A 23,981-nucleotide genomic window follows, 5' to 3' on the forward strand; every position below is an offset into this window, starting at 1 on the left:
CTCCACCCCCATGTCTGGTTCACAGTGTGCCCTGAAGTGCCCCCTGCACCACCTCACCAAGTGCATATCCGATTGAAGTGTGATTTTAATACCTATTGCACTTATCTTTGACAAGTACAGTATCATCGCTGGGGTGACAAGACCTTATACTTTTTGGTAAGTAATATTTTGGTGAAAACTACAGTTTCGGATAATTACTCAAGTGATATCCTATTCAAATCTTAGCTGTCTTACCCCCAAATGGAAGCCATCACAGCATGTCAAAGAAGCGGCTATCCCATCTTTATAGTGCTTCGGCTGCAATGCTTTCTCACTCTCCTGAACATTTGACACTTTTGAGATATGAGGTCTTGTCGCCCCACCAGACATATGGGCCATGACTCAAAACAATGCCTTTCTTGTATTCCATTCAATGCTGTCTGATACAATATATTGTAGCACATCTCATAATATGGCAGTGCTTGTCACACGACCACCCCCCCCCCCAAAAAAAAAAAGACAAATAAATTGATTTTAATAGGTATTAATGAAATATATATATATATATGTGTGTGTATCAATGTCATTCATGTAAGAAACACAACAAAATCTGAGCGGAAGGCTGGTTTATCAAGAACATGCTGCTTTAAGTCATTGCCAAGAAGATATGTTCATCATACATCTGGGGTGAATACATCTCGCAATTGATTCCCATATTCATTATGGTTTTAAAAAAAAAGTACTCTGTCCTTTAGCAGAGCTGTTATTTTACCAGCTTCTGGTATTTAGTGCATCATCTCACCCTGAAAAGAATTGAGTTTGAGGAGCAGCTGTACAAAGATAGAGCAAACAGAGGTACTTAAAGGACAAGTCCACCTTCATAATATGGATTGAGTGAATGCAGCAATATGTGTAGATCAAATCAGTGAGAGTTTGAGGAAAATCGGACAATCCGTTCAAAAGTTATGCATTTTTAAAGTTTTAGCTCAGTCACTGCTGGATAAGAAGACTACTACCGCTAGTGATGTCGCCTCTTTCATCAGAAGGCAGGGGGAATAATATTACCCATAACATACATCTGTGATAAGTCAAGGAAATGCACACTTTAAAAAAAAAAAAAAACATTGTGAAATTCTCTTTATATTTTCCTTATATCGTTCTACGCATGTGACATCATACTTTGTAGTAGTCTTCTCATCCAGCAGTGACTGTGCAGAAACTTAAAAAATTCATAGCTTTTGAACAGATTGTCCAATTTTCCTCAAACTCTCACTGATGTGTTCTACTAATATTGCTGCATTCGCTCAATCCACATGTATATGAAGGTGGACTTGTCGTGTAAACTTTGGCCTGTCAATCATTGATCTTTGCATGTCACTTATTTCTCATTTCAATACAATAAGCCAGTTCGGGGTTCTACTTTGAGCATGAGCAGAAAAAGGTCACCTGTACCAGCAGAGCATGTTGGTTTTTAAATTCACTGTGATAGGCAGCTGTGATGTAATAATTATTCAAGTGATCCTTATAGGTGGTGTTTGCCAGCACATCCACCTGATAGCAAAAGCAGTATTTGACAATATCAATAGAAAGAGATTGTTAATACATTCAATGCAAAATGAAATGGATGCTTTCCAAAATGCCAATGGAAGGATCATTCTGGTCACCTGGTCTATGCAAGTTCATCCTTTGTTTGAACATGATTGATGAATTCCATAAATTGTTACTTTGGGCAAGCTTATGCCTTTTGTCGCTTGAAACTAGTGGAGTGCCTAATCAGTTGAGAAAGAAGAAAGGTCACCAACACCAACACATATCACAAAGAATACATTCTCTGTATGTCTTGGGGTTTTCCCCTACCCTTGTTTTGACAGCATTGTATGTGCCTTCTGCATACACTGTAACAATCTCGTCATGAACTTGGCTGTACGTACCGGTAATCACTTGACTGAGTAGAATACCCTACACTGCAGTATTTTACAAAGAAGAAATACAAAATATATGCTCTTTACCCCCAATTCACCATGTACAAACAAAACGATGCCCTAATTACACACTTTGCTCCTTTCCTATACACAACTGGTACGTCAGTATTCATAAACTATAAAACAAAGGATAAAAGCTCTGATAAATACGCAATACTTTCAAGTTTGTTATACATGCATACACTATTGATTATATACACACAATCTGCTTGTAGCATACTATATGTGTGAATTGGGATCTGGCACAGGATCTATAAAGCAAATACAAACTAAATATAACAAGAAACATTGTAGCATACTATTGGTCTTGCTGAAAATGAAAATTTTCTTCACTTTGAATTACAAAGCATACAATTCTCGGTCTTATAAATCTACATGCAAGAGGCATGTCTAACATTAAATCTTATGGAAAAAAAAATAAGAATAAAGTTTGACACGATGCTCCAAACATTAACCGCCTTTACTTTAGGCTCAGTACATGCTCTTGTCATCATGTAAGAGTGAATTGTTACCATACTAAACTTTGCCTTTTCAATTTCAATCTTAACTCTAGTCCAGACAAGTACCACTGTGTAGTGACCATAGTTTAGTTGTTATCAAAGATGCAATCCATGATCCTATAGGCAGCATAAGCTTGTCATGTAACATGCGACAAATTTTCGAGACACACAAAAGTTCCAATGTCACTACATGAGACCTGACTTTGCACTGCAGCCATGGACCCACTAAACATGTACATAAGGCTGAGCATCCCACTCACAGTCTCCAGTTACTTGTTTTCTTAGCAAGTTTTTGATTTGATGTATCTTTTGTCTACGCATCTTCGACAGAAATGTTAAAGTATCAGCGAAGATAGCAACCTGTCTACGCAAGCAAATCACCAAGCTTGGCATGCACACATCTCTTTCGCCTATTTTTTTTTTTTTTTTTCATAGCCTACTTTGCTCTTTCATTAAACTTACTGCAAGCAATAAATCTATTCTTCTAACAACATAAGAGCTCTTAGCCCTGCTGTACAAGGGAATAGGATATGTTAACAGCATCAAGCATCGAGATTTAATGTGAACTGGCTTCACACTAACCAGTCCACCAACTGGAGTCCAGCATTTAAGACTTAACTTTTGACATCCTCTTTATAATCAAAACAAAGCTCCACTGAAGAGTATGGTGCCAATAAGTCCTCCCATCAGCAGTGTAGTGTTATATCAAACACAACTGCTTCATAATTCATCTGTCTTTTTTTTTTCTCCCTTCTCTCTATACAAGAATACAAAAATAACAAATCATACTGTGAATCAGACTGCATTGGAATGAAAGGTATGTTTGTGATACATTACGAGAACACTCATCTCTTCTGAGACAATACATGCTGGAAAGACATTTAAAAGCAGTCATCCAGAACAGCTGAAATCGGTTCTGTCACTACAGATAGTACTACAGTGCTGGGTATTGTTTGTTTGCTTGTTGGTTTTATTTTCTCTCCCTTTTTATATTCTCCTTAAAAAGTGTCAAACACTCGACATGATTGGGATATAGGAGGAGAAAGGCCACTGGACTAATTTTGACAAAGACACACAAAATCAAATTGACAAAGTCCATCAATTTCTCCTTAAATTCTGGCAGCTGTATACAACCCTCTCATAAATCCACATTTTCATGAAACAAGTTCAGAGATAACATCCTTAAAAAAGAAAAAAGAAAAAAAAAAACGAACAAAACACAATAACCTATGACTCAAAACTTTGAAAACTACGACGAAATATAAATAAGTGGCTCACTGACACTGGACAAGCAAGCAAGGAAACCTGTCTCAATTCTAACAAAATTTTGTTTTTGTGTTCTGGATAACTTAGGACTGTGGAAATGTGCACAGATAAAAGCGAGAAAGATAAGTTCATATACAGGCTGTATCCTGCAACTCCTTTTCTACAATATCTGCACATCCTGGCTTTGAATTCATCTCCAAGATTTCATCCTGACAAACAGCACTCGTGTGCCCCTCTGAAAAGACTCACTTCCGGGAAAAAAAAAAAGTGACGTCAAGAAGCTGCTCAGGTAAGCCAGTTGGATGAATAAACAATTAAAAAAAAAAGAGGAAAACATAGAAAAAAAAAAAACCCTCTTGCCCATGACTGACGAATAAGATGACTCTCGATGACAGACAATGCACAAAGAGTTGGCAGGGTGAGGGTACACGCTGGGTCACCTGCATTAAATATAGAGAAATGGGATACACAAGGGGGAAAGGTGTGTTAAATCCGTTTTCTTCTAGCTACACAAAATGTATCCAGATCCATGATGGATGCAAAAGAGCCTACTGCAAACAACTTTAAAATCCCTGCTTTAATCAACCAAGGTAAAAATGCAAGCGAATGAAAAAATATTATAAGTTATGGAGCATTATATTTTAACAAAGAAAGAGAGAAAATCTGTATAGTTTACTCCCTTTTTTTAGGCAATTAGCTCTAATGTACTTTATGAGCCGAGCAAACCATCCACTTCAAATACTGGGTAGATTTGAAAGACTGTTGACACTTTTCAGAAGGATGTTTCATCTGCTAGACGGCTGGTCAATTTGATGCTGATGAGAGTTTGGTAATGGAAAGCTGTTTACAAAGAATATAAATGGTTTACAGATCGACACAAACTACATGAGTAATATCTTGGCAAGGTTACTGCCAGTATGATAAACATTAGTTCATCACAGCGGGCATATTGATGAATACAAAATACTGTAAAAGCGGATATTTTCGCGCGACTAATTTTTCGCGCTTGGCCGGGTAAGAAGAGTTTTGCATATCTTTAATTTGGCGGAATCAAGACATCATGCACAGGAACATATGGCAAGCAAAAATATTTGCATGCTTTTATTTTCGCACTAGTTTCTGGTTGCACAAAATGCGCAAAAATTTCAACAACACGAAAATTTCCACTTTTACAGTAGACAGCTATAGTGAGATTTAAAGTTTCACTTTAAAATTTGGACAAGAATGTTGGAAATCCACTTGAAATCAAAGTCCATGTCTCCTAGTGAACCAGCAACCTACATTACTATGTATAATATTATTTCAGTCATTCATCTGTTCCTTTTTTTGTTGTTGTTGTTTAAAGGGGAAGGCTAGTAACTGATCAGTGGGAATCAGTGAAAATGCTGGGAGATGATTGTTCCAATCCTTATGGGATTCATTCAAGAGTTCATTGTATATCTATTGTTGTGTGAAAATGATTTGCTTCAGAGCGGTCACATATTCAAGTAATGTGCAGATTAATGCTCCGTCACTGACCAGGGACGCTAACCTGGAAGCATTAAACAGCACATTACTTGAATATGAGACCGTTCTGAAGCAAATCATTTTCACACAACAATAGATATACAATGAACTCTTGAATGAATCCCATAAGGATTGGAACAATCATCTCCCAGCATTTCCACTGATTCCCACTGATCAGTTACTAGCCTTCCCATTTAATCTAATCAGGTAACTTTCAATGTATTTTCATTTACTTTGTAACTCACTGCTTTACACTTTCACTTTCTTTTGTTGGTCTTGTCGTTTGAGCAATGTGTAAATGACACATCAATTCTTCACACAGCACCTAGTAAAGTAATACTCATGTTTTGATGGCACAAGTACTAAGATGCTGCCAAACACCAATGGAATCTGTTCAGGTGTGATTTCATTATGCAGCTTACATTTTACTGGATGGGTTGGTGCCTGGATAGGGTAAACCCCTTTTGTGCCAAGGCACTATAGTGTAAATTACAAAGCTTTTTCATCAGCAGTCAGAAATCCCTCCAAACTTGACCTCGCTGTAAAGTTAGCAAGCCCACTCAGGTGTAGCAATCTGCCTTTAATAGTCAAGAAGGCTGTGGTGACACAAAAGAGGTAAGGGGGATTAGGTACACTGTAATCTCGATTCATTGGCAATTAGTTTAAAACAACTGTGCTTAGGGGAACTCTGTAAAGAAAGCACTCCAGCCTTGTGTGTCAATCGGCAAGCCAAACACAGTAAAGCTTCAATAAACATATCCCCATTTCACAGTGTCTTTAACCCGTTCAGGACGAGTCCTGAGTACACTCGGGGAGGTGTCTATGGGAAATGTGTGTTGTAGTAAAATCAGTACATCCTCAACGGGTTAAGACACTATTTCCAATTTGGTGAGTAGGTATAATGCACCTTACACACACACTACAAGTTCTTCTCACCTTATCTGAGGGTGAGGTACAAGATGAGTGCCAGGACTCCCAGTAGGATGAGAACACAGATGAAAAGAAGGAACTTCTTTCTCCTCGCCTTGGACTGATGGTGAGATAAAAATGGTGATAAACAGAGGAGTCAGGCATGATCTTCTCCACACAATATCAATACAGGTGGCTCTAATACGGAGAAACATTGTTCAAACATTGGTTATTCACTGAATCAACCCATTGGAATCTATATCTGTCTTTTCTTTCGTCCAATTTTCCAAACAGAAAAAAAAGGATAAAATCTAAATCTATATAGATATCTTAAAAAATCACTTACTGTATACACCAAACATTTGGCAAGGTTTTTACTTTCGTGAATTTCGCGAGTCAGATGCTATTCGCGAATATAAAAACATGCAAAATATTGACTCTGATCCAAACAAGAATGTGACATTTTTGCATACATTTCTCCTTTAAGTAACCTAATCTGCCATCACAAATTTAACCACTTGTGAAATCATTGCGAAGTCCCAATTTGCACAGAATTAGACATGCTGAATATATGGTGTATACAGTATCTGAATTTCCATGCAATTCAAATGAATTCTATAAACCATATGGATGGACTTTTCAACATTTCAAACTTCAGCCAGGTTTTCAAAAACAAATACATCTCGAGGGCTCTTCTAGGCTGAGGAAAACTTCAAGCACTGTTCAAGCCGACACAAACCCTGCAGGAAAATGACGAGCATGTCATACAATAAAGTCATGACAAAGTTCTGACACACAGCACCCAGGATGAATGGTCTTTACCTGATATTGCCTGGCCTTCTCAAGTTGCCCAGTGGCTTGCTCTACATGCACTTCAGCCGATTCCACGTTGGCCTCAATGCTGTCTGTGTGTCAATGAAGAGAATATGGTTAATCTGATTATGTTCCCAACTGCTCATTACAAAACTTTCATTTTCACTCCTGGAAGTACCTTAACACTATTTTGTCACAATCGGAAGAAAAAAAAAATATAATCATGATCACAAGTTTGCCAAATACATCCAAAAGAAACATGGAATATTACAAGAGACAAAAGTTTCTCCAACAACCCCCCCACCCCATCATTAACTCTTGTGTCATGTTTGTACGCCGGACTCAGACGACAGCCTGCCAAACCTACCAAGAAATCACCAAATGCCACAGTACAATGAATGGCTTTCTCACAATTTCATTCAGGTACTGGAGGTAGTTTGCATCAAATGTGGTGATTTACTATCAAGCCATGTTCCCTCCTGGCTCTGCGAGTAAATTTGAAGTTTCTGTCACTTTTTGGTGTGCAAAAGTCATGTCTCTACAATAATGTAACTACTGGCATTTTGAAAGAAAAACAATTATAGATTTGTCATAACAATTTACATCAAAGCAAAGCTTGGGAGTTTTGCTACAACTTTGCTCATTACATATCCAGGTAAAAAAAAAAAAAAAAAAAAAAAAGTTACACTGACTTGAATAACAGAGTGTTTCACCCAAGCATGACAACGTTGGTGTCTCAGAATAATGTGGCACACAGGGGGTTACACCACGGCACATAAAGAGTTAAGATTCAAATGAGAAGATTTGGAGTAATTTTACTCAAAAAGCAGTGAGAAAATTATGTCTTGAAAAACAGCAAGTGAAAAATCATCAGACACAAAGTTTCCTACTTACTCATTTTCTGGTAAAGGGTAGTAAATTGATGACACATACTACAGTACTAGAACTTGAAAAACAAAAACAAATCAAAAACATGTGCTCAAGGAAATGTGACACTGATATAGTTGGTAAAAGCAAGCCTTACAGACCTACCTATCATTTCTCCCTGCTCGTGTACCATAGTCGCAAGGTCCTTGAAGATTTGGTTGACATCCAGAATATCAGACTGAAAACAAAAAGTGCAAAAACTTGAGTCACACCTTGCAGAAAACCATTCATTCCACAAAGCAGCAAATGTTATTAGAAATAGAGACAAAACTTTGTAAAGCACTAGTCTGCCTTTCTACTTGTGGACCAAACAACGAGTACTCCTCTTCTGTACATTAAAAGGGATCATACAGTTTTGGTTGAGACCTAATTTCAGGTTTCTAACATTTTTTGGTGAGATACTGAGAAACCTCTTATGAAATCTGAAAGAGCATGTAATTGTATGAGGAATTCAATGTTTATTTGATGAAAATTGGTTTTGAAATGGCTGAGATATCCAAAAACAGAGCGACTCTAATAAAGTGTGGGACCCACACTTTATTACGATCGCTTTGTTTTACTTTGTTTTTGGATGTTTCAGTCATTCCAAACCCGATTTTCATCAAAGAAACTTTGAATTCCTCTTAAAATGGTATGCTCTGTACTATATCATGTGTTTTCTTGGTATCTCGCAAAATGTTAAAAGCCAAATTCTCATCTCCACCAATACTGTACCATCCCTTTATTTTTTCACACAGGTAATTTTCTTGTGGTTGACAGGACATACTCATCCAAAGTGTTCACACACCTCAACAACAACAACAACAACAACAACAACAACAACAACAACAACAACAACAACAACAACATTATTACAGATGCAAACAGGATCACAATGAGTGGAAACTACATGTAATGTCATGGAAAATTTACAGCAAGTTGAAATTTTACAGGAGAAAATTTACTATGCGCTAACACCGATTTACCAAATAATGCACTTGCATGAAGCCATAAACGGTAAACAAACTTTCAATGGATTCTCATTTTTAATGCATGCTGTAACACAGAGGGTGATCTGTATGATGACAGCATATCGTCACTGGGGCGACAAGAACTCATATACATCTACAAAATGTCAAATGTTCAGGAGAGCAAAAAAAACAAACAAACATGGCAGCCAAAGCACTTTATCAATTGAGATAGCCTTTCTGCTGACATGTCATGGTGGCTTCATTTTTAGGGGTAAGACAGCCAGGATTTGGACAGGACATCACTTTAAGAATAACTGATTATCTGACCATTAATCAAAATAGTTATTTTCACCAAAATTTGCAAATATCTGACAACATAAACATTCTTTTTATACTGATTAGAAATTGGCACGTCTGTCAAATTCATTTGATATGATCGGAGGAAAACCTCTGAGCACTGAAAAGATGCACAACATTGGTACTTTGAATGGACAAAGACCAGCCAATAGCCAAAACTGATGACAATGTCACTTTCAAAGCACCTCAAAACTTTCTCAATACTTCTCCAATACCCCTCAAACTTTCTCCCAGCACTTGCACTGACTTAAGTGGCTTTATCTAACACCATATTTCCTTTCACTGCAGATGTTGGTCACCAGGGTGTGTCTCTCACCTCCAGTTTCTTGAGTTGTGATTCCCGCTCCTTGATTGCCTCCAAATCCTCATAACTCATCTGGCTCTGCTGGCTGAACCCAGCGTCTTGTCTGGAACTAGGTGGAAAAAGGCAGAAGACAGACTTGAAATGTCAAAGTTCAAAGGTCAATGGAGCTTGTACGCCTATCACTGTCAGCAACGTCAATGTGTCATCTATTACACGTTTGTTGGCTTTTTGTCAAATACATTGCACTGATGTTTCCTCCACTATAGAAAACAGGGATGCATATATCCTCATGTGAAATGGAATTAAAACACTGAACTGGCATAAAGAAGTGTGAAAAGGTATCAACAGTATTCAATTACATACTCAAATGTAGGAAGCTTGCCAGTATAGATTTCAATCACACAAAATAATATTCATAATGATAAGAAATGGAGGGGTGGGGGTGGGGGTGGGGGGTGGGGGGGGGGAGGGGAAGACTGACCAAACGTCATGATGTGGATTAGCAGAGGCAAGCATCTGAAACAAGTTACATTGCAGTTAGAGTGACAGTTTCAAAGTTGCTTGTCACTATAGAGTTTGGTAAACTTTAACCAGACAGGATCCTGTTTACAAGTGGAACTGTTAAAAGCAAATAAAGGTTAAAGCTAATACATGCCCTCAAATTAATGGAAGTAGTAGTAGTAGTAGTGGTAGTAGTAGCAGCAGCAAAAGAAGAAGAAAAAGAAGAAGAAGAAGAAGAAGAAGAAAAAGAAAAGAAGAAGAAGAAGAAGAAGAAGAAGAAGAAGAAGAAGAAGAAGAAGAAGTAGTAGTAGTTGTAACTAGAAATATCACTGAAGGTGATTAATACCCCCGCCCCGTGACGACAGTCTTACCCAAGGAATGATCTTTCCTTGATCTTCTGCCATTTAAATGCCGTTACCATGGCAACGCAGCTTCCGACACATCCAAAAAATATGTCTTGCACATCTTCCCACCAAGACCAATGTGTGTGCCACATTTCATGAGCTTCAGTCGAATACAGAGGAAGTAGTTCAATCCGCAAGATCTTTCCTTGATCTTCTGCCATTTATATGCCGTTACCATGGCAACGCAGCTTCCGACACATCCGAAAAATATGTCTTCCACATCTTCCCACCAAGATCAAGGTGTGTGCCACATTTCATAAGCTTTTGTCAAAAACTGAGGAAGTAGTTCAATCCACAAGATCTTTCCTTGATCTTCCGTCATTAATATGCCGTTACCATGGCAACGCAGCTTCCGACACATCCAAAAAATATGTCTTGCACATCTTCCCACCAAGACCAATGTGTGTGCCACATTTCATGAGCTTCAGTCGAATACAGAGGAAGTAGTTCAATCCACAAGATCTTTCCTTGATCTTCTGCCATTTATATGCCGTTACCATGGCAACGCAGCTTCCGACACATCCGAAAAATATGTCTTCCACATCTTCCCACCAAGATCAAGGTCTGTGCCACATTTCATAAGCTTTGGTCAAAAAACTGAGGAAGTAGTTCAATCCGCAAGATCTTTCCTTGATCTTCTGCCATTAATATGCCGTTACCATGGCAACGTACTTTCGGGTACTGTCAAAAAATGCGTCTTGCACATCTACAACCAAAGGCACACATCTGTACCAAGTTTCATGGAAATTGGGCAAAAACTGAGGAAGTAGTTTGCAACACAAAATTTTCCATCATTTTGGCTCATAATATGTGAGCTGTTACCATGGCAACATACTTTTTGTCACTGTCAAGAAATGTGTCATGCTGACCTTTATCCTAAGACAAACATTCAATATGAATTCCATGAGAATTGGAAGAACACTGATGAAGCAGTTTTGCCATGAAGCATTTTGCCCTATATTTTACCAATAACATGCCGTTACCATGGCAACGCACTTTTTGCCACTGCGAAAATATGTGTCTTGCACATTAACATATTCCGATGAACATCTGTACCTAATTTCATAAAAATTGATAAAAAACTGTGGGAGGAGTTCGCGACGCAAGATTTGTACCCATAATATGCCGTTACCATGGCAACATACTTTTGGGTACTGTCAAAAAATACGTCTTGCACATGTACAACCAAAGGCACACATCTGTGCCAAGTTTTATGAGAATCGGTTGAAAACTGAGGAAGTAGTTCGCGACGCAAGATTTGCAACGGACCGACCGCCCGACCGCCCGCTGATTCCTATATACCCCCTTCAAACTTCGTTTGGCGGGGGTATAATAATAGTAATAGTAGTAGTAGTAGTAGTAGTAGTAGTAGTAGTAGTAGTAGTAGTAGTAGTAGTAGTAGTAGCAGTAGTAGTAGTCGTAGGAGTACCTTTTTATGACTATCTCTGTTCTTTGGAAATGCCAAATGAATATGATAAAATGATAATAGTTAGTTTTGTGCATTTCATTATATGAACAAACATGAAATTTGCATTTACTGTCACATTATTACAAAAAATATTTATGACATGGCACATGTCAAGAAACAATTTTTCTTTTTCTACACTCTGCTTGTGAGGACTTACCTCTCAAAACCAATCAAAGTGTCTGCTGAATGGTCTTCAAATCCAGCCTGGAGATATTTGCAGAAAAAGACAGAGATAGACAGACAGACAGACAGACAGACAGACAGTCAGACAGACAGAGAGAAAGAGAGAGATAGTAGAACAGATAGAAAGAAATATGAACCAAAATAAAACAATTATTATGTAATTCCTCAAGTTGGTGCTGTATCAATGTCATTACTAAAGTGCCCAACAATAAATCTGCCAGAGTCTTGACTCATGCATACAAATGATACTACTGGTACATTTTGGTTAAACAATGCACACTAATTAACACCTAGATAGAAACCTCTGCTTGCATAATGTCGTGCACCATTTGTTATTCCTCAAAACTAACCAAAAACCAAAAACAAAACAAAACCCCGGAATTCTTTTCAATCATCACTGACAGAAGAAATGATTATTTGAGCTGGAAATATCATTCACAATTCAAATGCCAACTTCATGTTTGATGGACATAGACCAGTTACAGTCTACCCAATGCTTTCATTCATATTCATCAATACTGGTAGGTCTACATTCATGAGATATGATTTTTCCCATCCTTTTCTTTCTGTTCCATCTCTACTGAGGAACAATTTTGGCCTACAAGTGCTTATAAGCTCCTAAGTATTTGAATTTTATTTTGTCCTGTATATCTTTGAGCACGATGAGAGAACTGAAAAAGGAAGAGCTACTGCCAGTCATCCTATACAATACGTAGCTTTGGAAGTGGATGATCAGAGGTACATTGTAAGGGCTGTGTGAAAACTTTTTTTTTTTTTCCTGATGTATACGATGCAACTTTAGGTAAAGTGTAAACAGAACCTTTTAAGATTGTTATGCTCTATACAGTATAAATGTAAATTTTTACAATTAATCCTTAGTATCCGGTCTGTTTTTCCAGTGTAATGTTGTGTTTCCATTCAGTCTATCAAAATCAGTCAAAAGTTTAGCTTTTTAATGAAATATTGAAACTGTAGTAATATCAGGTGCATCTGCCGTATGCATATATGAGAATATTTAAGCAGTCCCAGGGAAAATGAATTGACACCTCTGATTTACACTGCATATATTACACTTGAAAAAGATTACTGTACACCAACATTTTTTGTGTGCATGAAATTTTCATGAATTTCTCTGGGAGCCAAAATCCACAAAATTACATGCACGCAAAAGTTTATGTTTACACTATGTGTGCTGAATGCCAGTGGCAATTCATGAAAATTCCATACTGACAAAAAAAGTCCATCAGCTCCTATTCGTGAAAATGCAAAGCATGAATATTTCCAGTTTTACAATAGATGGATTGCAATTACTTCATGCAAGCTTTACAGACTTGTAATGAAATCTGAAAGAATTGGCTCCTCTGAAAGAGAGAAAGGAACATTACTCTTCCTCAGTGTTTTGCAAATTTGAGAATCATTCGAACTTTAGCCTGTAAGAAGCTTTTTGATATTCTGCCACCAAAACAAAGGATTACAATAATTATGGACAACACAGGGTTCAAATGATTTGTTTTCTTTTTTTTAACATAACACTCTCTACCTTATGAGAAACTTAGTAATGAACATTAAAATTTACAATAATTTTAGAGACTTATCACTGAGCTTAAAAAATAAGGATTCTGAAGCAAGATCGGATATTCATGTGTAGATTCTGTGCATGAGAAATCTGTGCTCTATTACCACTATGATCTGTCAAAGTTGGTAAACTTAACGCACGACTACTCACTGATGATATTGAGCTGGCCCTAGCCTTGTCAAACGACTCCCTCGCCTTTTGAGCGGCATCCCTCTGGACCTTCTGGAACTGGTTCAGGGCCGTCGTGAACTCGTTCGTCAGTCTCTCCCTCTGCATTTTTTGCTGCTTCTGCACACACGAGACACACACAGGCAGAAATGAGAAAGCGATGTTCAGTGTCACCAGGAAGCAGGTGGAGGTGGGGTGGGAGGGGAGAGGGGAAGGGGATGAGGTGGAAGAGAAAGTGGTAGATGGATGGATGGGTGTACATGAGACAGAGACAGGCAGCATTGTTTTCTCATGAATGATGAAAACTCCTGCTGCATACCACTTTGATAATACTACATTTCAAAGTGATATCGTAGCATATTTCACACCTTGATGAAATAGTTCAATGGCGCATGAGGTCATATCTGATACAAATCTAATATCAACCCCCCCCATCCCCCCCCAAAAAAAAAAGATGAATAAATAAATAGAAATACAGTAGCAGCAATTTCATTCTTCAAATGTGGATGTACAGTATCAAATTATGACAGATTTCACATTTTCATAAACATGTAATACTTGTCAAAATCCACAAATGAAAATTTGATGAGGTGATAATTCCCCACTCCACAAGACTGCCACTACTGGCACTAATGCATTTTACAGGAAAGAAAAAAGTAATTCCTTTGCATCAAATTATTGGAGAGTTGTAGTAATTCAGCATTAGCGACACAGGAGGAAAGGGTGCCGCAGTTGCTAAGCTTTCAACCAAAAAGTTGATTTCCATATTTTGCACATACAAACCAAAGAAAAATCTTGTGAGGCAACATTGTAATCATTCTATCTAATTGACATATGTGGTGGTGACTAATTTATGACACTGTTTATGAAAAATTACAAACCTGTACAAAGCTCTCCTGAATGTTTTTTCTGTCTGATGTTCAAACAATGTTCACTATTTGGTCCTTTGTTTCACCTTCTTGATTAAAAGTTGACTGTCAGAATGAGTGGATTTTGACATAAAAATTTGACATGTTGAGTTCTTCTCGATTTCCTCACCTGATCGGAAGGGCTGTAAGAGGGTGGAATGGAGTTTAGGTCTTTCAGCATTTTATTTGTATCCTTCGCCAGTTGGTTTGTGTAGTGCTGTCTTTCATCCCTGTTGTGTTTTGAAGAAGTGAGGGAGGGGGTGGAACAAGAAGGTGTTAAAGGTCACTGGATGGCCTGTCTTTCACTGGGCAATAATAAAGGAAGCCATGGAGAACCTTCTCCTCTCTCAACTGGCATTGAAATAAATACAAATGCCATATTGGACACCAAAATAAAATACATCTCATCGACTCAAAATATCTGCAATGTCATTGCTGACATCTAGAGGAAGTATTTCTTGAACTTTTTTTTCTTTTAACTGAAAACAAAGTCTTTTTGTGATTCCTTTTTTTTTTCAAACAAAGGATTCTAAATAATTAATCACCTATTCACCTAATTTAGACCAGAAATAAATGCAACACTGACAAAATGAAAGCGGTGACACATGCCAAGTTTTAGGGCAATTGCTCAAAAAACATGAGATAGTACTTCAATTCATTATCCAAAGTTTTCCTCCGGTTAGTCAAACATACACATATTGTACGTATAACAATTGTTTGCAATACACACATGCCTATCACACCAGGTAGCACATACAGTGAACATTGCATCGTTTCTATTTGATTTTGAATCCTTAATACTTACAATTTGTCTCTAAGTATTTTGTTGTCCTCATGTGTGCCAAGTTTAGCTGTGAAACCTTCAATTTCACGGACTGCATAGAAAATGAAAATAAGACTGGCTGATTATTGGCGAATTGAGTACAACATTGCTGCATTGTAGACATCAAAGAAGCCTAAAACAATCATTCACTGCCAAAACAGCTACACGTATACTCAGAAATGGATATCATGATCTACAAATACTACACTGCTCTAACAAGCTAGAAATAGGAGAGAGTACCAACAGTCATCTCTTTTTTTTTTTTTTTTTTTTTTTTGTTGTATTATTCATTTGTCATGCATGCACTGGAGTAATCCTGGTAAAAAGCTACATGTATCATGAAGCACTTAGCTCTCGAAAACACTTACATACTCTTGATCTTACAAATGCTCCACTATAATAACATTGACAAGATTGATGATTTATGTGAACACAGATAAACCAAGAGTAAACTGTCATAGAAATAACATGTATAGTACTGATATTTTCTGACTACCATTATTTCAGTAAGTTATCAAGAAATGTGAATGAACAAGACCATGCATACAAGTTGTAATAAACGATGCCTAACGAGAAAGAAGCAAACTCACCATTTTGTGATATTTTCCGAACATTGTTTGCGATTCCCTGTGTGAGTCGATTGAAGTCTGTCTGCGAACTCCCACTCTTACCAGCTGTGGCATTAATTATTGAGGGAGGAAATGAATGAATGTAACAAATCATTAGTTCATTGTGTCATAGTGCAAATGCTTCATTATGCCATGATATCTAAATGTCTGTATTTATACACAATTCCATGATATCAATATTAGGTGAGAATTAATACACATTATTCAGATCCATTTTCTATGCACTATCAAAAAAAAAAAAAAAATGTTTTCAAGGCATGGCTAATTCCAATGACTCTTACTGATAATATAATTTTCCATCCTAACATTAGGGTTCATAAAACAATTTGATGTAAACAATTTGGAAATAGAGCTCTAGGCGGGCAAAATAATGCAGTGACTACAGTATATGAGTAAAGAAATGGTTGAAAAGCAACAGTAGACTTTTACAGGACGTACAGGAGCTGTAGGTTAAAATGAATTAGAGAGTTATTGAATTTCTCCTGCAGAACTTGCTTAAGACTTGACATACATTGTATGTTGACAGCAATTTAATACATGTTAGATACACAAATGGGATTAAAGACATGTACTTAGAAAAAAACAAAAACAAAACATGATTGCAGAAGCACAGAAATTGTGCAGATGGTAGTCCAATTATACTGCAAATTAAGTCTTGAATGATTCATAAATTAAATGAACATTTGATTCAAGGACTCTTTCTAAGAGTGAGTGGAAGAACATACAGATTGTACAGTGCAATATCACTGATTACAATGTACAGCAAAACTGGAAATTTTGAGAAAGATTGCAAGCTGGTCCACCTTAGATTTGGTTAATACTTTAAATATTCAAAGCAGTGACCAAATAAAATGCATGACATGTATACACAGGTGCTTTTTCATGTGGGTAGAAAAAAGAAGAGATAAAAACAAAGGTAGCCTCCACACAAAAGGTTTAGAGAGTATTGTATATTGGGTGACACATACACGCATAGTAGGTCATATTGTACACAAGTTGTGTGTAGTGTTACTGTTGAACACAAACAGCCTCTTTTGCAATCACTCATTGCCTTGCGAATGACCATACAGTGTGACTTTTGTGTCAAATCTATTTTGGGGAGATGACATAATGGTGATAGCAATGCTCAAAGCAGGAGGATTCTACCAATTCATCAAACTCATCTTTCTTGCAAATTATCTGACTTTGTCATAGATTCCTTTCGAAAGCAAAGTGTTGGGAGTTCGAGAAATAGTGCAGTTACTGCCCGTAAAGTGTGCTTTTCCATCACACACATTATAAAAGAATTGGCACAGTTACATGAATCAAAGGGCTTTTTTTTTTCAGACCTAAACTTTCATGAGCATCACCATGATAAACACATGACATATTCAGAACTAATTGTATAAACCTCTGCATATAAAACAAAAACAAAAAAATAATGAAAGCAAATAAAAAATAAAACTGTACTTTTGATGCCAAACAAACTTCAGCAAACATAATAGTACTTGGCAGCTCCATGGTACATCACATTTCAATGACTCACAGTTGAGAACTTGGGGAAATGAGTAGCCATTCACATCATATTTGCATTTTTAAGACAACCTGCATTTGCAATCAATCATGCAAGCCAGTAATGTGGATTACATGTTGCAAGTTCAAACAATGTCTTGTCCTATGTATTGTACATGTTTTATTAGATTTTAATAGTTGACATAAAAACATGGAGTCTGCACTAACTGCTATCACATTCTACTTACTAGAAAACCCCAAACCCTATAAAGCTGGCCTATTGCATTTTTTTTTTTCAACAGCATACAGAAAATTCATTGAAATTTCTCTCGTACACAGCAACAGTATCATGAACTTAAAGCAGCACCTTCACATTGAAAAGTTAAAACACAAACCTCATTGATTTACTTTACATGTACCACATTGTAGAGAGTACACTTCTGGGAGTATGACCAATAAAAGAAAAAAAATAATAACAAAAAATAAACAGCTGAGTGAAAAGTTGAGTTAAATCAAACAAATGTACACCTACAGTCGTACAGACTGTAAGTTGATTGTTCAATATTTACAGCTGCAACTGCTAAATCTACTACAAAAATAAATTTCAGCATAAGATCCATCAGTATTAAACAGTATAATGTATGTAGCTTATAACATCGCGAAACCCTTTGCCGTTTGTCATTAGTTTTGTCTCAATGTCGGTGAGTTCATCATATACTGTACTTAAATACACACTTGAATGTAATACTGTGACGTGAAATGTTTTTTTATTCACACACACGCACACACACATGTACACACACTGTGTACTGCAGGGAAAGAGTTTCAAGTACATTATGTCTATGCGTGCAATAAAATATAAAGTTCATACCAAAGCAATCAAAGGATAGAGTGAAGTGTCAGTCCTAAGGGAATATCAGCATGAATGGAATCAAATCATACTTCAAGATATCAGATGTCACACTGATCAATGCCAGACTGTGTCCACTTGGCAATCCAAATGCAAATTGGGACAAGATCTGTCATACAAAATATGTACATTTATCCATGTACATTATGCTATGTGATGAACATCTGGGGAAGGGGAAAAAAAAACAACAACTCACATATCAACAGACAACTTGTACAAAACGTAAAATTCATGCTGAAAACACTGTACTCATGACAGGAACACACTACATGTAAACCTTTGTACTGTACCTGCAACATGTACATGTACTGTACCGGGTACATCAACAATACATTAGTAAAATACAAACTGTGTGTATGTCTACATACTAAAGGGAAAACAACCACCAAAAACTAATGATGCATTCAAGATTACATTCAATACACTGCAGGAACGCATTAAAAGATGATGGTACAGAAAAACTGCAGTCTAGGAAGTGGAATATTTTCCAGCTTGACTTTGATACATGTATCCCCATTATGTAAAGTATTACACAATCTATGCCTCTAGACATATTTTATGAGTGAAAAATGCTCCATAAAAACATGCGCATGATTTGGGAAGAGGAGGTTTAGAATCAAGTCAATACGACTACCAAAATGTATTGCACAAGCACAATACCTGTAATTGAAAGCAAAAACAACAACAAAATTGTATAAAAGTGAATGTCAAAACACTGGCCTGCTTGGTATACAAAGTAAATGCTTGCTGAATAAGTAGATTTATAAACTAATTTTGTCATTGTTGTTTACTAGGGCTTCCAGAGCTACTTGAAAATGCAAACTCTGACTCATGAGCATTAAATCATAACAAATGACCAATTATTGCAACATACACACATTGTATACGATTGGACCATGCACTTTTGAAACTAAAAAAAAAAGTGCATGGTGATCACTTTGGGCTATTCTACGCATATGTGGTAAGTGTGGAAATGATCTCATCTCAAAACTCCTCATACTCACTGTCTACTGAGATACTCAATACAGTCTGCACTCTCTGAAATACGTACTTTGGTCGGTGAGTAAATTCCAACCCTAGCCAGTGCTTATGTTGTAGTACAGTAGCAGTATGCTAATCACTCACTTATCAGAATACAGCACCGGAATGTGGCACATGCCTGTGTACAATTCTGCACTAACGGCACAACATACTGTAATGGCCTTGAATATCTCAATATGAATAATTCTTTTAAATTTCAATTACGTCAGCTGTGTAAACAATAGGGTGAAGTCACCGTTAATCTAGTGTATAAAGATTGAGCAACAAGTTTTCATAAACTGAATTGTGTACATTGTATGTATTGATAAGGCACCAGATTGCAAAGTTATGATTTTCTGCATAAAAATGATATCTGTACATTGTACAAACATGCATGGTGGTTCTAATCTGACAATCTACATGTACATGTTTCATATCAGTTGTTTATGTTTATTTTTCTCCAATCATCTGTACATACCTATCTTTGAAACTCTTGCTTTCAAGTTTTTTTACATTCCAACCTACAAGTGCATTTTCTGATTTTATGTACATTACTATAATCATTAAGGATTTTTAAACCAACACAGCAACATTCCCACAAGTAATAAAGATAATTTCTTGTACTATACAGTAGGTGCAGCAAGGTAGCACTTGCATAGCTGGAAATAACGTCTGTTTTTGTTTGTTTGTTTTTTCAAACTAGATTTTAAAACCTGGCTCATGAAGCACTTCATATTATTCACATGATTTTTTTTCTGTAAACCTACAATGTACCAGAACCTGTAGACAACAATACATCTGAAGACAAAACTCAGTATTTTAATGCATATTGGGTGACTTAGGTGAAAATAGTGCAAGAAATTTCTTTCATACCAGCGAATGAGCACCCGCTTGAATTTCTCTTGCCCACTCTTCTGCAGTGAAAGTACGCATTATAAAAAATGGCGCATGCGCAAACACGACCCCAAGACATTACTGGTATGCTGACCTTCACTTCACTGACCTTGTCTTTCCTGCAACAGTGCCACCCTGGAGCTCATGCAGACACCCACTAGTTTACCAGTGATGGTTAGAGGGTAAGATTTCTGGAAAGTTACCTGACAGCATTTTACCCGCGAGGTTACATGCTATGCCTTTCACACTTTATACAGCGTCAACCGCAAGTTCCCTGGAAATCTCAGATGAAATTTGGCAAGTATGAAAGGGGTAGGAGCAGCAAACATCTAGAGGTGTTTTGTCACTGGGACGGAGCGTTAGCAGATAGTTTGGCATCGAGTCTTTGACCTTCTTACAGTGACATTCTCACTTTCTTTTTGACAAATGTCAAGTACAGTTATTGATCAGCATGACACACACCCACAATGGGTGTCATGCTACACTTTAGATACGAGTCATATTTTACATCAGTTACTACAGTTGTATATGTACAATCTATAATCTTTTTTTCTTTTTTTAACAACTTGTAGCTTTAGTTACTCTTATTTTCACCATATCACCCTTACCAAGTCTATTATTTTCTCTTATTTTGACTACTGACTTTTAAGGGTTTTTGTTTTCTGATTTCCCAAAAACATACTTCTCTCATCTATAGATTCTTCTGTTCAATTTAAGCAAAAAGACATACTGGGACAAATACTGAATAAGACTCGTTTCACTTCATGATATTAAAATGATTAATGAGATTTTACATCTCTGTGACTATGACTATGGACTTGTGGGGTGTTTATCTCACATGTAAGCGAGGAAATTTAAAGTCTTTCACCATTTCCAGCCACTTAAAAAAGGCACTAAGAATGGCCTTGTCTTTAATTAGCAGAGAATAGTCACTTATGATCCTGCCACTAACTGCGTATAAAAGTACTAACAGAAAAGGGAGAAACAGCAACAAAAACTTGTACTTTGTGCTGATTTTTTACTTTTGTTGTACATTTCTTTCTGTTTCTCTATGTCAGGGATTCTTACAAGCATATATCTCAGCAGATACACATTTGACAAAGTCTGTTTCATGACTGCAGTGAGTATCAAAGCACTAATAGCAGACAAAATGAAAATACGATCAAACAATCTATATGTGTAGTTTAGAAACAAATCAACAAATCACACAATACAAGATAAGTATATGTGCAGCAGTTAGATGACACAAAATTACCAATAGAAAGTGGCTCAAGACATGGGTTCTATGTGATGAGCCTCTGATAGGATGTGCGGGAGTTATAATAAGGGTCATGCAAATACCTCATTCTGCAGGAGACACTTTGCCACAAGGTGAGTACCAACCATCACACACGTGAGAAGGAAAGAACACAGTTGGGGATAGAAAATCAAGAAATTTACCGCTACCGTGGTAAGTCGAGAAGCTGTTACCAGAGCCCCCAAAGTCTCCCGTCCCAAACGACATGGTGAATGTGAGTCACTTCTGCTCCTCTCCTACGGAATGGTCCAGGGCACGCACCTTCAACTGCAACAATGTTTCCTAAAGCAAACAGGAGAGCATGGTGGGACTCGAGCATTGAGATGACAGGCAACTGTTCTCTGCTTGGAACGAGTTCTTTGTAAAATACAACAATGTCCCCGACTAATTTTTCCATACCACTCTACAGTTACTACGTTACTACACTACCCTACCCTTAGAAGCTTACAGTCATGGATGCATGCACTCACAGTCCCATACACTCTTGGCAATATTGCTGGGGGGGGGGGGGGTACCTACATGTATAGGCAAGGTCACACCAATATGGGGAAATCACCTAATGTTAGAATAACTACAGTGTACACGTGTAATTATGTGAAGGTTAACATCATACATTATGTGGAACATTTTCCTTTTTTTTTTTTTCAGGGGGGGGGGGGTGAAACGTCTGAAGTTAGGCTTAAAGGATTTGATACCCATCATGAGCCGAATGTGCCTGCGTGCATGCATTTGTGCATTTATAATAGCTACGTGTCACTATGAATATGATAGTCAGTTTGATACATATTTAAGGGCAGGGCCAGGGTAGCGTAGTGGTACTGTATTGTGACCAGTAGGCCTACATGCCGATTACTGTAACCACACAAATTTTTTGCGGTGCGAAAAATGTCTTCTCGATTTTCTCTGCACATTTTGAGTGAGTTGACAATCGTGCAGCGCAAATTCAAGTTTTTGCACTGCTCAGCGCGAAAAATGAATAGCGTGAAAATATGGACATTTACATTGTACACTCACTCACTAGTCACAGTAGATACAGACAGTACTACATGTGGATTGTGTTACACACTTGCATGCGCATGCAACGATGTGATGGGGTATTCTGCACTTGTTTCCGAACTTCAAAGGCAAGATCGTGCCCAAAATTTTGCGTCAGGAATTACAACATTTCTGATTGACAGCAAATATTGACGTCACGTGACATCTTTAATCAAAATACCAACTAAATTTACAACTGGACTGCCTGGCAAAACTACCTTATATGTAGGTAATAATAACATGTATTGTATCAATACCCGTAATCACGGTAATTACTAATAGCCGTGTGTCATGTTAATGATCTAACCATCTTACGTTAGCATCGGCCATGAAACATAACTTTAGGAGCATGATGATCGAGCAGTTGTCTGTCTCCACTGACTCAGTGTTGTGTACGCTGGCATGCGCATGCCGGTGCCACCCCTCACTACAAAAATTGTCATCGCGTCCAAATCATGTATGTACGATCTATTCCGATTATGCCTACGAACAGGGAATATTGTTAACTTCCCATGAAATTGAGAACCAATCTTTGCTATCCTAATGCTTAAATCAGTTACATATGCATAACAGGGCTTACTACACAAAACATAAATGATAAATATAACAGTTTGCCGGCATTTTCTGAAATAGAAGTGTTAATCTTACCAGAAGTCTGCTAAAATACGCCCCTCAATTCAACGCAGCGCTGAACAATAACATATGATCTGCTGGTCATTCAATTGGCATGTAAGTTTCTGCCCGTACTCACTGTACAGCAGCTGTGTGCGGTTGTGTACCTTAGGGTTCCACTTATCTCGACCTTAGATAATGCGCCCACCATGAAAAAATCGACACAGATCGAAGGGCAGCACACCAGTGCGCTTTTTGTGCCTCCTACATGAATCTGTGGGATTACACGCAGCACAGAGCAAAGTTAGGATCCACATTCCTACAATTAAAACTATCATGCATGTTGTATCCGCACCCTTTAATTTCGATTTTTATTCATTTCCCTTTATTTGCCATTGATTGTTTTCGAAATGGTCCATTATACCTATATACTCCCATTCTGCATGAGCTGCATATTCAAAGACAGTATAATTTGAAGACATTATTTTTTATTTTTTTTTATAGGAATAGGTCTATTGGTGTATGAGAATGTATTTCAATTAATTCTCTTTTAAAATGTTCAGTGATTC

The 23,981-nt window shown here is 37.3% G+C and overlaps 1 protein-coding gene across 1 annotated transcript; it reads right to left on the bottom strand.

Moving 5' to 3' along the window:
* Positions 1-3,808: 3,808 nt before the first annotated feature.
* Positions 3,809-23,476, bottom strand: LOC140234218 (syntaxin-12-like). The gene is made up of 12 exons (XM_072314280.1): positions 23,449-23,476; positions 21,909-22,047; positions 16,115-16,198; positions 15,507-15,576; positions 14,832-14,931; positions 13,776-13,913; positions 12,024-12,070; positions 9,506-9,602; positions 7,988-8,060; positions 6,965-7,047; positions 6,170-6,263; positions 3,809-4,167 (listed from the first exon to the last, which is right to left on the bottom strand). The coding sequence occupies exons 2-11, from the start codon at positions 21,970-21,972 to the stop codon at positions 6,171-6,173; spliced, it is 849 nt and encodes a 282-aa protein (XP_072170381.1). The 5' UTR covers positions 21,973-22,047; positions 23,449-23,476; the 3' UTR covers positions 3,809-4,167; position 6,170.
* Between the last annotated feature and the right edge of the window lie 505 nt (positions 23,477-23,981).

Source organism: Diadema setosum, chromosome 10 (genome assembly GCF_964275005.1).
Source record: "Diadema setosum chromosome 10, eeDiaSeto1, whole genome shotgun sequence".
Taxonomy (NCBI): domain Eukaryota; kingdom Metazoa; phylum Echinodermata; class Echinoidea; order Diadematoida; family Diadematidae; genus Diadema; species Diadema setosum.